At 50.9% G+C, this 13448-nt stretch overlaps 1 protein-coding gene across 1 annotated transcript in view; it reads right to left on the bottom strand.

The window, feature by feature from the left end:
• Positions 1-13448, bottom strand: part of PYGB (glycogen phosphorylase B) — a 65205-nt gene that overhangs the window by 12776 nt on the left and 38981 nt on the right. Inside the window, exons 5-13 of the mRNA XM_039224427.1 lie at positions 9837-9968; positions 7817-7928; positions 7324-7406; positions 6004-6147; positions 5318-5410; positions 4070-4216; positions 3040-3203; positions 1751-1865; positions 440-541 (exon numbers count right to left, since the gene is read on the bottom strand). Of these exons, the coding sequence (XP_039080358.1) occupies positions 440-541; positions 1751-1865; positions 3040-3203; positions 4070-4216; positions 5318-5410; positions 6004-6147; positions 7324-7406; positions 7817-7928; positions 9837-9968 (1092 nt within the window). The remainder of the gene's footprint in view (positions 1-439; positions 542-1750; positions 1866-3039; positions 3204-4069; positions 4217-5317; positions 5411-6003; positions 6148-7323; positions 7407-7816; positions 7929-9836; positions 9969-13448) is intronic.

Below are 13448 nucleotides of genomic sequence, written 5' to 3'. Positions count from 1 at the left end.
GAAACACATGGGGACATTAAGGGAAGGAGACTCAGGATGAAGGACTATTTCTGGGCCCGAAGACCATGCGGCAGCCCAGCAGAGGCAGGCTTACAATGGACCATGTTCTCCGTCAAGACTGCCACCTGTTGGGTTTGAAGGGCTCCAGTGGCCCTGGCCTGTCTGGCTATGAGGCTGGCTGCCCTGGCGAGAGGCTCTCATGCAGCCAATCAGCACACACTGTGCATAGATGCCAGGACCAGACAGACTTTTGGAGCATCTCCCGGGAATAAGCTCTTCCTGCAGAACTTGGGGCCACGGCATGCCCAGGCTCCTCTGGGGTCTACACTCGCCTGCCTACCTGCTGTATGACCTGAAGGCTATGTGGGATGGATGGACTTAGCGGCCATTGGGCCAGACACCCAGAACACACAGGAATGCCGCCCCATGCTGGGCCTACCTGCTTGACCTTGGCCACGTCCCTGATGAGTGCCTCATCGTTGACCAATGGTAGCAGCTTCTTCAGTTGGCTCAGGTCAGTCAGGAAACCCTCCCCGATTTTCTGGAGAATCATAAAGGGACACATGCTTTCTGCCTGTTGTGGGACCTGTCCTCCATTTTGTCATCCCCACCTCTGCTTTCCTCCCCAGATCTGCTCTGTCTTGGCCCCGGGCTTGCTTCTCTCTCACACTCCAGCTCTGGGGAAATACCCCCACACTGTGCCCTCAACCACCAAGGGCAGCCCCACCACATCCTCCCTCTCAGTCCCTGGGCTTGCTCCCGATGAGTACATCCCAATCTGGGCAAGCTCAAACGTCCACAACAATCCCACGAGCCTCCCTTGTCCCCTTCACAGACAGGCCCCAAACCTGGGGGACCAACCATGGCCCAGCGGCTCCTCATGGCCTTAGCCCTGTCCCCCATCCATCCGCCAAGGCTCTGAACCTGCCAAGATTGTGCAATAATGGAGCATCTTCCAGTCACTTCCTGGCCCTGAACTCTGCACTACAGCAGAGTAGTTGGTCCAAATGCACCTCTCATCAAGTACCCCTGCTAACTCTCCCTGCTGCTAATGTAGGACCAAGAGGAAAACTCCTGGCTTACAAATGCCTTGGCCACTTCCAAGGCCTGTCCTCCCTCTGCCCACTCAGCAGGCACTGAGCCCTACTGGCCTTCTAGCTCTTGGATGGGCCATGCTCTTCCACCACAGGGCTTTAGAACAGAGATTCACTGCTCCTTACTCCCTCCTGTTAGCCATTTGGATCTGTCTGCTCTACCTTTTCCAGGGATGCCTTCCCTGACACATGCAGCCCAAGCAGGCAATGTCCCCACCACAGACCCTCACTGGGTACCACCCTACAGCCACCTGCTGCATTCTCAAGGCTAGAACACCACCTGGTGTGTACAAGCACATGAACAATCAGTAACCACTCCATCTCTGCCTCATAAAATCTCCTCAGTGGGCCTGTGGCTGCAACTTAGCCCGGTGGTCCCACCCCAGCCCCTCCTGAAGCCCAGGACCTCACTTCTGAACTCCTGCACAAGCCTCTGTGGCCACTGACTGACTGCCCAGTCCAGCCTAGCACTCCCACATCTGGGTAGCAGCTGGACCCCACCTGGGGTCCTGGCCAGGAGCCGTCGCTGGTCAACACACAAGGGAGCTATCACTGCCCACTCGGCACCACTGGCAATGGGCCTGAGGGCCTTGGGCAGCAGCTGAGGTGCTCACTGTGCCCACAGCCCCCAGAGACTCAAAGGCAGCTGGTCTCACCTCTACGATGGTGTCAGCCAGCCCCGGGTTACACAGCATCAGCCACCGTCGGGGTGTGATCCCGTTTGTCTTATTCTGGAACTTCTCTGGCTCCAGCTCATAAAAATCCTTAAAGCTAAAACACAGAAAACAGACAAATGTCACAATGAACAAGGTGAGCAAGAGAACATTCATAAATCCCCCTGGAAAATCACTAAGCTCAGTTTTTCTGCTGTTTTCTAAGGAGCACAGAGCACAGTAAGCATAGAGCACAGGCTTTTCAAAGCACTGCATATTTAGTCACATAGCAATAACCACACAGGTAGTAGACCCTGGCCATCTTCCACAGTGACTGTGACATTGAAGAGGGTATGAACTATAATAGAGCTTAAGAACCAGGGTTTAGTTTCCTCATCTGTAAAATGCGGACATACCTCTCTAAGAGGCTGGCTGTGGGGATTTAAAGATTATAATACATGAAGCCCTTGGGCCAGTACCAGGCACAGAGAAGCCTCCACACAGATAGACCTGGTTTGGGGTGTACCTGGTGCTCAGGGAGGTGCCCTACACACATCTGGGTCAAGGAGGAAGGGAAGAAGTTCCAAGATCATGTCCCACCAAAAGAGGGAGGGAAAGTGCTGGGAGATCTAACTTAAGAATTCCTCCTTCCTCAGGGCGCCTGGGTGGCTTAGTCAGTTAAGTGTCCAACTTTCGCTTAGGTCATGATCCCGCGGTTCGTGGGTTCGAGCCCCGCGTCGGGCTCTGTGCTGACTGCCAGCTCAGAGCCTAGAGCCTGTTTCAGTCTGTGACTCCCTCTCTCTCTGACCCTCCCCTGCTCACGTCGTCTCTCTCTCTCTCCTAGAAATAAATAAAACATTTAAAAAAAAAAAAAAAAAGAATTCCTCCTTCCTCTTGCTGACCAGCCCTGACTCCTGCCCTAACCTCCATGCTATCCAGGCCCAGGACACTCGTCCTCAGTGGGGCACTCCTGGTACTTGGAAAGCAGCAGATGGCTCCAAGAGAGAGCCTCTGCATGGACAGACAAAGGACACAGAAAAGAGGAGGCGGCACTGGTGACAATTCGAAGGCTCAATTGCCTAACATTGCCCACTGAGTCAGGGAGCTTGGTGTCCTCAGCCACTGAATAACATGCCCTGGCTGGTTTGGTCAGTGCCTGTGAGTACAGGAGAGCAAGTGTGGAGCCTGGGCAACATGGCCCAGGCACTCTGGGCTGCCAACAGTGCCCAGAGGCGAGTCTGGGGTCCAGAAGAAGGTACACCCAGGTCAGGGCAAATGCCAGTCCCACTCACACTGACTGCTTCACGATTTCTGAGTGGATCCTCGCCACACCGTTGACAGCGTGGGACCCAATCACACACAGGTGGGCCATGTTGATCCGCTTGCAGTCCCCTTCCTCAATCACAGACATCCTCCGCAGACGGTCCACATCCCCAGGGAACAGGGCAGCCACATGCTATAGCCAAGACAGAGAGCAGGAGGTGAGCGAGTGGTGAGCAGGAAGCCCAGGGGCCCCCACGGGAGGTTCCACCTCGTCCAAGAAAATCCCAGGGTTGCTGCACCCCAGATGTGCATTCAAGCTCCCTGGATGCACCTCTGAGAGTCCCAGCCGTAAAAGGAAGTTCCTTCACACCGCCACAGCCCAGGGGAAGGCCCAGCCAGTCAGAGGACTCAGCAGAGCTGTTCTGCGGGAGGCAGACAGGAGGACCGTGGTGCTAAGATGTCCCAGGTAACTTAGAAGGAAAAGACGAGAGTGCTGCCCTGTTGGCCTACGCAAGGTTTAGCCAATGTCTAACCAATTGGGAACAGCTACTCTACACCAAACGGTTAGAAAACTGAACAAGTACACCTGGATTCTAAGTTCCCCTTTCCTTGTAGCACTTTCCTCTCTATGGGTAATGGAGGAAAGACAAATGCTGCTTTGTTTCCAAATCACCCAAATGCTGCTATGATGTCTCAGGACCAAGGCATCTGGCATTTCAGGAACAGACTCTGACATCTGAGCCCCACACGGAAATGGGAACATTTTATAAAGATCTGAATCCATGACTCCCACATACATAGCAGGGGTCTAGGTGTGGGGACAAGGTATATGCCAAGTGATAGCCCCTGGACCCAAAGCCCTCTGCTGATAGACGGCCCTTCTATGTAAGAAGTAAGACACGTGTCCCAGGCCAGAGAATTCCGCATAGAGGACAGGAGGGCCCTCCACCTCTTCTGGGTTCAGGTATAGCCCACCACCCCCACCCCTGATCACAACAGGAGAGGTGGTCATCTTGGGGACAGCATCCCCCACGCTACCCTGATAGCCCCACTGCTTACATCCAGGTGCCTCTGATTGATGGCATAGATGATCTCCAGGTGCCGCGGCAGGAGCTTCTCAAACATGGACACAGGCCAGCGCTCCAAGGCCTCAGGTAACACGGTGTGGTTGGTGTATGCACAAGTCTTCTTTGTGATTTCCCAGGCCTACAACATTCCAAAACATTCCAAGCTGTTTTATTTAGAAACAATCTGTTCTTCTACCAGATGCTCAGGCAAGGGGAAAGTCCATCAAAGGTAAATGTTCAGATCCCACCTAAAAGGGGCAACATGTTTGTGCCCATTGGGGCCTATCTAGAACCTGCTCAAAACCTACAAGTGAGCCCCATTCCCTTTGCTTTCCCGAAGTAACCAGGAACATTCTACTTCTTGACATCACACACATGTAAAAATGAGTGATGCTTACCTCATCACCTGGCATCACTCACTTTTCTTCTGTGAACCATATTTTATTGGTGAACAAAACAAAACACAAAACAATTTTCTACTTTATTTCCACCAAACTGATCTCACATCCAGCTGGGAACACTGGGAAACTATGTGGCCTCCCTCCACTGGCCAGGAGCAGATGGGACCACGGGGGCACTGCCCAGCCCCATCCAAGAGTGCATCCCAAATCAGAGAGGGGCTCTAAGTTCTACAAAATGATGTGAAAGCTGTTCTAAAGTATTATAGTTGATTTAAACTAGATCAAGAAAATCCTGCTATATAAGCATCCAAGACCAAAATAAATTGAATCAGAAGAGCTTATAAAAAATGTAAACAATGTGTTTCTTTACACTTAATACTTCTGTGGTTCTTGACACAATTCTAAGATGAGAAAATGTAGGTGAGAAGCTCTAAGAAGTGTCAATTTTTTTCTGGTCTTCCAGAAAATTGCTTTTCTGTACCTCTGTGCCACTGTCCCACCTACAGTGTCCTAGTCCCTTGAGAGAAACCCCAGACCTGCCCCTGAAACATCCTTTTCCCCATGGCCCTGTCTTCTCAAGGACAATGTCCCTCTGTACTCCCCAGGCCACAGGGGACAGGCCTTCCTCAGCATCCTAGGGACAGCTCAGTACTCACCACTGTTGTGGGACAAGCTAGAAGTTGAGGGGACACTGTCACTCCCATGTGCCCAGGTCTACAGGGACCACTATCACCTTATATACCCAGCTGTGACAGGGACAGTGTCACTCCATATGCCATCAGTGTAGGGACACAACCACCCCATGTGCCCAGCCCTGTACCCTTATCCTCAGTGCTTACCTTGTCCCAGTCCACTTTCTCCACATCCACCAGTATCCGCATGAGCTCAGGGATGGCAAGGGCTGGGTGGGTGTCATTCAGCTGGATGGCAACCTGCAGATTACACAGGGCAATCTCCCTCAATCCCCCTGACCGCATGGGTGCCACAGTGGCCAGCGTGTGCAGATTGAGGGTCCTCAGCCACCCATCCCTGACATCCATAGGACCGACAGCAGGGAGCTGAAATCATGGCACAGGTGCTGAACCCAGCCTGACAACCAGCCAAGGAGCAGGGAGGACAACAGGCAAGAGGGGCCATGGGGAGAGGCCAGGAAGACCCTGTGGGCTGGCTCTGCAGCAGCACCCTTGGAACCCACCAAGGCTCTCCTCATGCTCCACAGTTCCTCCTGATGCAGAATGTTCCTCTCACCTAGGATATGTTGGCTTTGTTTAAAATCACTGAACCCACACCACCAAATGCATCATGCTTTACCCACGGGAACTTTTAGTGTCCCTCGCTGCTCCTAAGGAAACCTAGTGTGTCCCTGGTCAGAGAGGAAGGGGCCTGGCCCCTGATAACAAGTAAACAAGGATGAAGGGGGCTGCTGTCCTATCTACTCCCCTCTTCACCCACATCCCAACCTTGTGATAGAAATCAGGCCCGGGGACATCTTATTCTTCTGCATAAGACCCATCAACAAACCCACCTTGTCTGGGAATGTCTCGAAACAGGTTCTCACTGGGTCCCGGCAGCCAAACTTGGAGGACTTAAAGCGGCGAATGATGTCCTGGAGGGTGGCGGCCACCACAAAGTACTCCTGTTTCAGGCGCAGTTCCTTCCCCTCGAAGAACTGCAGACACGGGACAGCACTGGCACCAACAGCCACCAGGGCCATCAGAGGTCCTCAGGAACCCCCCTACCCCCAAGGCTCAAGGGCACGAGGCCAGGGGGCCCTGCTCCAGGGACTGCAGAGATGCATGTATGCATGAGAGGACAAGAGTCCTTGAGTGTCAGCATGGTGCTGACACCTTTGCCACCATCCCAGGGCCCAAGGTCAGGTAACCTGTAGCTCAGGGGCACAGGCAGAAGGTCTAGATGGCCTGACCTTCATGTGATCTTCAGATAGGGAGGCAGCCAGCAAAGGGTCACAGTGCCCTGTGTGAGGACACCAAGCATGCAGGACTCGTTCCTTAACAGCCAGAGCCACTCAGAAGTACAAGCTCCAAAGTGTCAGTGTCCTAAAAATGCCTTGCACCTGAAGCTTTAGAATCTGCTTAAAATCTTGGCAAGGGAAGGAGGAATGGGGTATGTTTGGTTGTGAGCCTTTCAAAACCAATTCCCTTTGCTACTAAAGCGCTTCTATTACTCTGACTTCTGTTTTCAGAGCACATACAACCCACTAAGAAAGGCAAATTCCAAGGGCTTTTGTCTAGCAACAACAAAGCCACTAGACATTAAACTCAGTACAACAGTGACTGTGGTTATGACTTCATCTAGTGGGTGGTGGCACATACTTAAAGATTTTTAAATCATGACTGGCATATGTCTCAAGGCATCACTGAAAAGCAGGGACTGCTATTCCCATTTAAGAAATGGCTCATCCAACTCCTGGGGAAGCAGCATCGCATGCCAAAAGAGCAGAAACCAGCTGGATGTGAGGTCTGACAAATTCCCACAGCCCCTACATGCTGCCCTGCATACAGCCTTGCATGGAGTCAGCTCAGAGCCAGCCCTGGGGGCGGCCAGGTACACAGTAGTATAAATGTGTGAGGTGAGGCCAAGAACCTCCTACTGTGTTCTCTTAGGGAGAGGGCAAAGGGGAGATGCTAACAGGTACATTTGGACTTGTGGGGCTTCGTCATGCATGCTATGCTGCCCTCACTCTGAGGAACCACACAGGGCTGCTGGTAGCCACTTATGTGGTCTCATCTGATGAATGTGAGGCCAGCAAACGGGTCCTTCTAGACCGCCCCAGCTCCTAGCACACTTTCCTAGCAGAAGAGAATTAACCATGTGAGCTACTCACATTATCATTTGGATACAGGACTCTGGAGATGTTCTCGGCCAGGTTCCTGTCCAGGACTGCCTCGATGTAGCCGCCCACATTAACTAGGGGCAGAGACAGTGAGGTCAGAACCTGTGTGCCTTCCTTTGACTCCCCATGTGCCCTTTCCCTGTAGTTTCTCCCTCACTTCCCTGAACTGTGTGAGGGGCATTCCTGCACAGAAGGTGCCCCTGTAGCCATGGTTTCACTCTGCTCCAGGTCTGACCTGTATCCCTGAAACATCCTGCAGAGCCCTAGGACCCTTGGTCTTTCCTGAGGGCACAGGGTTCCACAAGCAGTGGCTTTGCTAGTGGGCTCTCCCTGGGAAGCCCTGGTGCTCTGAGGACCCTGCCCTCTTCCCTCCACAGAAGGAGTCCTGTGCTTTGCACAGTAGTAACAGTGCAGACAGGACAAGAACTTCAAGGGACAAGCCTGGGAGAAGCCACCCAACAGAGACAAGAGGGGCAGAACGCACAGTCATGGAGCTTGAAGTCGTTGGGTGCCTTGGCGGACCACAGCCTCATGGTGTTGACGGTGTTGTTCCTGTAGCCCGGCACAGGTGTATCATATGGCATGGCCAGCACCACCTGGCCAAGAGATGGTCAGATCTAGTCAGCTAGTGACACAGTCCCCAGTCCCAGGCCTTCTCACCCCAGCAGCAGCGTTCTGCTCTCTGCTGGTGGCCAACCTGCTTGCCCTCTGGCTTTTCTCCTTGTGCCCCAAATCCCTACAACCTGCCCTGTGCCAAGATGCAGCCCAGCCTGCAGGTATCCTGGGCTAAGACTACCTGTGATGGCTCTGCAATAAGGCCCTGACCACACTCCTGAGGTCACATCTGTCTTCTCTAGCTTCTCCTTCCATACTGGCATTGATTTAAGAGTTCTTCCCACTCAGATCATCAAGGGGCCACTGAGCCAGAGAGCCAGAGTGCACTCTCTTGCACTCTGTTAGCAGCCATGCCTACAGTGTCCTTGTCCTCTGCCCTCCATGCCCTTCCTCTTCTCACTCGACCGTACTTGTATAGTTTCAGGACTCAACCAACTTTTCCACAGATGAATTCTATTTCTGACCTCTATTTCCCAATGCCTGCAGAAGGTTCCTCCTGTTGGGAAATTTGACCTCTAACCCTCAGAGAAACCAAGCCAGCCCACACTCTACTCACAACAGAAAACACAGGGCCTGCTCACTGCCCACAGAACCTGCCACCTCCTGCCATCCCTGGTTCCAGTCTGTCTACAAGTATCTGGTTTACTCTTGCCAAGCACAGGAAGACACACACAAGCCTCAAGGTCACTTCCAGCCCTCAGACCCTCTGATAAGGCTTCTCACACTCAGACATGCTCATGGGGGCTCATGGGGGCTCAAACTATGTGGCTTTACAAAATGAAATCTGCTCTGACAGCCAAAAGGACTACATTGATAGCATCACTAGAGCCTTAGTATCACTTTTCTCTTCCCCTCTCCCCTCACCCCTGTTCCCTGCTTCCCTGCCCCCTAGACCCTTGTCCAAGCCAGTGACAAGCCCTGTAAAGCACCTCTAACGGCTCCTCCTTTCTCCATGGCCAGCCCTCCAAGGCTGACAGAAATGCTCCAATGGTTTCTATGCCTCCCTACATATACTGACATGCTCATCTTTTACAAGCACATGCAGTGAGATAACTGATCCCATCCACTCCTCTTTTGAATCAAATACAACTTCCTATGGCATTTTAGGCCTCCATAACATGGCTCCAGCCAGCTCTAGCCTATGCACTGCTTAAAACTTATGCTGCAGAAAATCTGGAAGACTCACTTTTGCATGCTTGGAACTTTCCCAGTCTCCTGGGCTCATCTCCCCATATCTAGATGGTTGAGCTTTGCTCATTACAGTTACCCCCTGTTACCCCCTCATGAAGGCTCCTGCTACCTCCCTCAGTCCCCTAAAACCACCCAGATGTGCACTGTCCACCATCCAGGGCCTGGACTAGACTCCCCATGCTCTTGCTTTGGTCCTCTCATCAGCGCCTGTGCCCCATGCCGGGACATCCATCCAGCTCACCACATGCCCAGGGCTCTGATGGCTCAGTAATGGTGGGTAGCACCCAGGAGACACTACTGAGGCCTGTGGTGTGTGGTGACTATGATGAATGTGTGCATCAAGCACCTGCTGTCTAGAGATGCCGGGGACTATCCACGTCCCTCCAGGGATCAATGCCCTACCTAGGTCACAACACTGTCCTGCTAGTCATTCAATGACTGCAGGTCTGAACCTAACACAAGCCCCTGTCAAACTGCAAAGACTGTGGCTTCACACTGAGTGTTTTCCACAGTCTGGGAAGCCCTGAAAATGTGTAAGAATGGGTGTGTGAGAACAAAACTTCCCAGGCAGTCACCTCAAGACAAGTCATCTGGGTAAACAGCACACCTCCCACTCCCAAAGGGCATGCAGTGTGGCAATGAAATGTGGCAGCCACCTCACTCAACCTCATACTTCCTGGGACGCCTGGGTTGGATACCTGCGTGTCCAGCCACCTGACGCCCTCAGGAGTGTGCTCCACTCTCCCATAGAAGTGCACAGGAAGCATGTACTCAGGCCGGGCCTTCTCCCAGGGGTTGCCATAGCGCAGCCAGTCATCTGCCTCTTCCACCTGGAAAGGGGTCAGCGGTGAGATGAGCTCTCATGGGGGACAGTAGGGAGACAGTCCTGGACATAGGGCCTCCCCCTTCCTCCACTCACAATGACCAAGCTGTTGAGATGCTGATACCACCCAGCACTAAAATAAACTGCAGCCTATTTACAAGGCAAAGATTTCCAGTTCCAATCAAGGTCTTGCGTTTAAAAATTAGCATTTTGACCTATTAAAGAAACAAACTCAGATAAAATTTAGAAAAGTGCATTAAAGTAAAAAGACATTAAGAACCACCTGAATTCAGCAATAAAAAGGAATGAAGTCCTGCTGCATGCTACAACATGGATGAACCCTGAAAACACACTGAGTCAAAGAGGCCCATGTAGTGTACGGCTCCATTCATAGCAAATGTCTAGAACAGCCAAATCTACCTGCACAGACATAGCAGGTAGATTAATGGTTGTCAGGTACCACAGGGTGATGGCAAATGCATGCTGGATTTCTTTTTGGGGTGATGAAAACATTCTGTAAATAGATAGTGGTGATGACTGACCAACTTTACAAATGTATTAAAAAAAACACTTGATAACAGAATAAAGCTGCTTTATTTTTTAAAAAAAAGGAATCACTGGAAGTCCACCACTTTGAAAATGACACCACAGGGGGAGGGGCAAGATGGCTGAGAAGTAGGGAGCTCCGTACCTGCACTCGTCCCCATGCATCACACGGAAAAGATCTGAAGCCATAGGAAACCGTACCAAACCCAAGAGATTGGGAGAAAAAGGATGCAGATTCCACTGAGAAAGCCTTCTAACGTGAGTGCGAACTGGGGAAGATAAAATTGGGCCTGGATTGGACACTGGAGGGAGGGGCCACCCCCCTCTGTGGGGAGTGAGAGGGAAAAATAGAGTCCGAAACAGAAAAACCTCCACTCGGGGGGGAAAAACCTCCGCTTGGGGCGTAGAAAGACCTTGCGCACAAAATACCTGCGCACCAGGGCCCCCCCCATGCTCCAACTCGCCCTGGAGGGGCTGCGCTCGCGGTTTGCTTCTTTGTGCTGGCTACTGGCTGACCGGGAGAAGCTGCGCGCCTACCGCCATTGCCCTCCTGGTGGGCTTGGACCCCTGGAGTAGCCACACGCAGGCACCGGTGTCCGTGCTCCTAGCTGGCTGGAGCTCTAGAGGGAAGGCAAAGAGCTAAAAAATGGCAGATTTGACCGCGAGTTCGTGTTTTGGGTGACGAGACACAGAGGGAACTCGATTTCCTCACTCCAGCGGGCTCAGCGCGCCGGCAGACAAGGCCCCCCGCCCCGCCCAGGCCCCCCAGCCCAACCCGGAGGAGAAGGGAGCAGCGGCTTCTGGCTTCACCCCCAGAGCTAGCCAGGAAGCTTGGAATTGCCGAGTGAGGTGCAAGGGGATCGCCTGAGGCAATTTCAGCGGGGTGCTTGGCCTGGGATTTGGAGGCTGGGACTGGCCTGGGTTGAAAAGCACAACAAACTTTGGCTCAGCCCCTGGCCCAGGAAGTTTACGGGCCTATAAAAGCAAGGTGGAGCTCCACCACTCTCCTCCCTACAACCTCCAGGCAGAACTCCCGCCTGACGCATTGGATCACACCACGCCCATCCCTGCTTGAGAGCTGCCCTCCTCCCTTTTCCCTTTTTTTGTTTTTGTTTTTTTTTCTTTTTTCTTTTTTTTCCTTTTTTCCACAGAACACTGACCTGATTACCTCTGGTCACCGGCGTGCTTAAACAATCAAATTTAGTCCATTCTGTAGATGTAAATTCTACACCTCCCGACCTTTTTGTCTCTTTCTCTCAGGAGTAATTAGACTATATAGTTTCTCTGGATAACACCAGCATACTTCTCTCACCTAACCAACCATACTCCACCCTTTAACTCTTTGAAAAAAGCTTTTTATCCCTTCTGCCTGTTCATTCTATTTCCAATTTTGCTTCATCTCTTCATCTCCCCCCCCGCCCCCTCCCCCCCCCACCGTCTTCTCTCTCTGTCTCTATGCTCTTCAACCAGCACTGCATACATCCGGCTATTTAATTATCACTGAGAAATCCGGTTATTTGCTATAAACCGTTCTTTGTCCATTGGTATTCTTTTTTCCTTTACTTTTCTTCCTTTTGAACTTTTTATGTATTTTTTTATTTTCTATTATTCGCCCTCCCTCCTCCATCTATTCTCTTAACTTTTTCGCTGTCTCTCTCGGTTTGCATGTTAGTCGGATTTGTCTGTGCGTTTGTGTGCCCCTGCTCCCTGTGTGTTTGTCAGTCTGTTTCACCATCCAGGGCTACCTCAAGAATCAAGCCAAAGTACACATGGTGGAGAGGCCTAAATATCACTACGAGTAGGCAAACAAAATAACCAAGGTCTCAACAAGAGAGACAGAGAGATACCATTCAAATAACACTCTCTGAAAGGATAGGCTCTGGAAAGTCAAAGAATCTTCCTGGATAAAGCAGCGCTCACAGGTGCAGAGAGCATAACAGGTCTTTAAAAGTAACAAGAGCCAGAAAACTAACTAAAATGACGAAATGAAAAAGCTCTCCCCCAAAGAAACTCCCAGAAGAATTAACAGCTAATGAACTGCTCAAAACAGATATGAGCAGCATAAATGAACAAGATTTTAGATTAATAATCATTAAATTAATAGCTGGGCTTGAAAAAAACATAAGAGACATCAAAGAAACTATGGCTACAGACAAAATGGAGAATATAAATAGGTATGAAGAATTAAAAAAAGCGATAAATGAGATACATAATAAATTAGAGGCCTCCAATGCACGGATTTAAGAGGCAGAAAGGAGAATAAGTGATTTAGAAGACACCATTATAGAAAAACAAGAAACTGACAAAAAAAAAAGAGACAAACTGATCCAGGAACATGAAAGAAGAGTTCGAGAGCTCAGCGACACAGTCAGACGCAACAACATCCATATCATAGGAATCCCAGAAAAGGAAGAGAGAGGGAAAGGTGCTGAAGAAGTCAAGCACAAATTATAGCCAAGAACTTCCCCAACCTGGGAAAAGAAGTAAACGTTGAAATACAAGAGGCTCAGAGGACCCCCCTCAGACGTAATCTGAATCGACCTTCTGCAAGGCATATCATAGTAAAAATGGCAAAATATAAGGACAAAAGAAAATTTTGAAAGCAGCTAGGGAGAAAAGGGCCCTAACATACAAAGGCAAAACTATCAGAGTGGTGACAGACCTATCTACTGAAACGTGGCAGGCCAGAAAAGAACGGCAGATCTTCAATGGGATGAACAGAAAAAATATGCAGCCAAGAATCCTCTATCCAGCAAGCCTGTCATTCAAAGGAGAGATAAAAATCTTTCCAAATAAGCAGAAATTGAGAGAATTTGACACCACTAAGCCACCCCTGCAAGAAATCCTGAGGGGGACGCTCTGAAGGAAATGTTGCAAGGAACAAAGATACCAGAGACACCACCACAAACATGAACTCCACAAAGGACACAAAGACTCTAAA

This window comes from Hyaena hyaena, unplaced genomic scaffold (genome assembly GCF_003009895.1).
Source record: "Hyaena hyaena isolate Hyena2069 unplaced genomic scaffold, ASM300989v1 scaffold_1648, whole genome shotgun sequence".
Taxonomy (NCBI): domain Eukaryota; kingdom Metazoa; phylum Chordata; class Mammalia; order Carnivora; family Hyaenidae; genus Hyaena; species Hyaena hyaena.
Note: the sequence above shows the minus strand (reverse complement) of the source record. Positions and strands in the feature narration are given on the sequence as shown.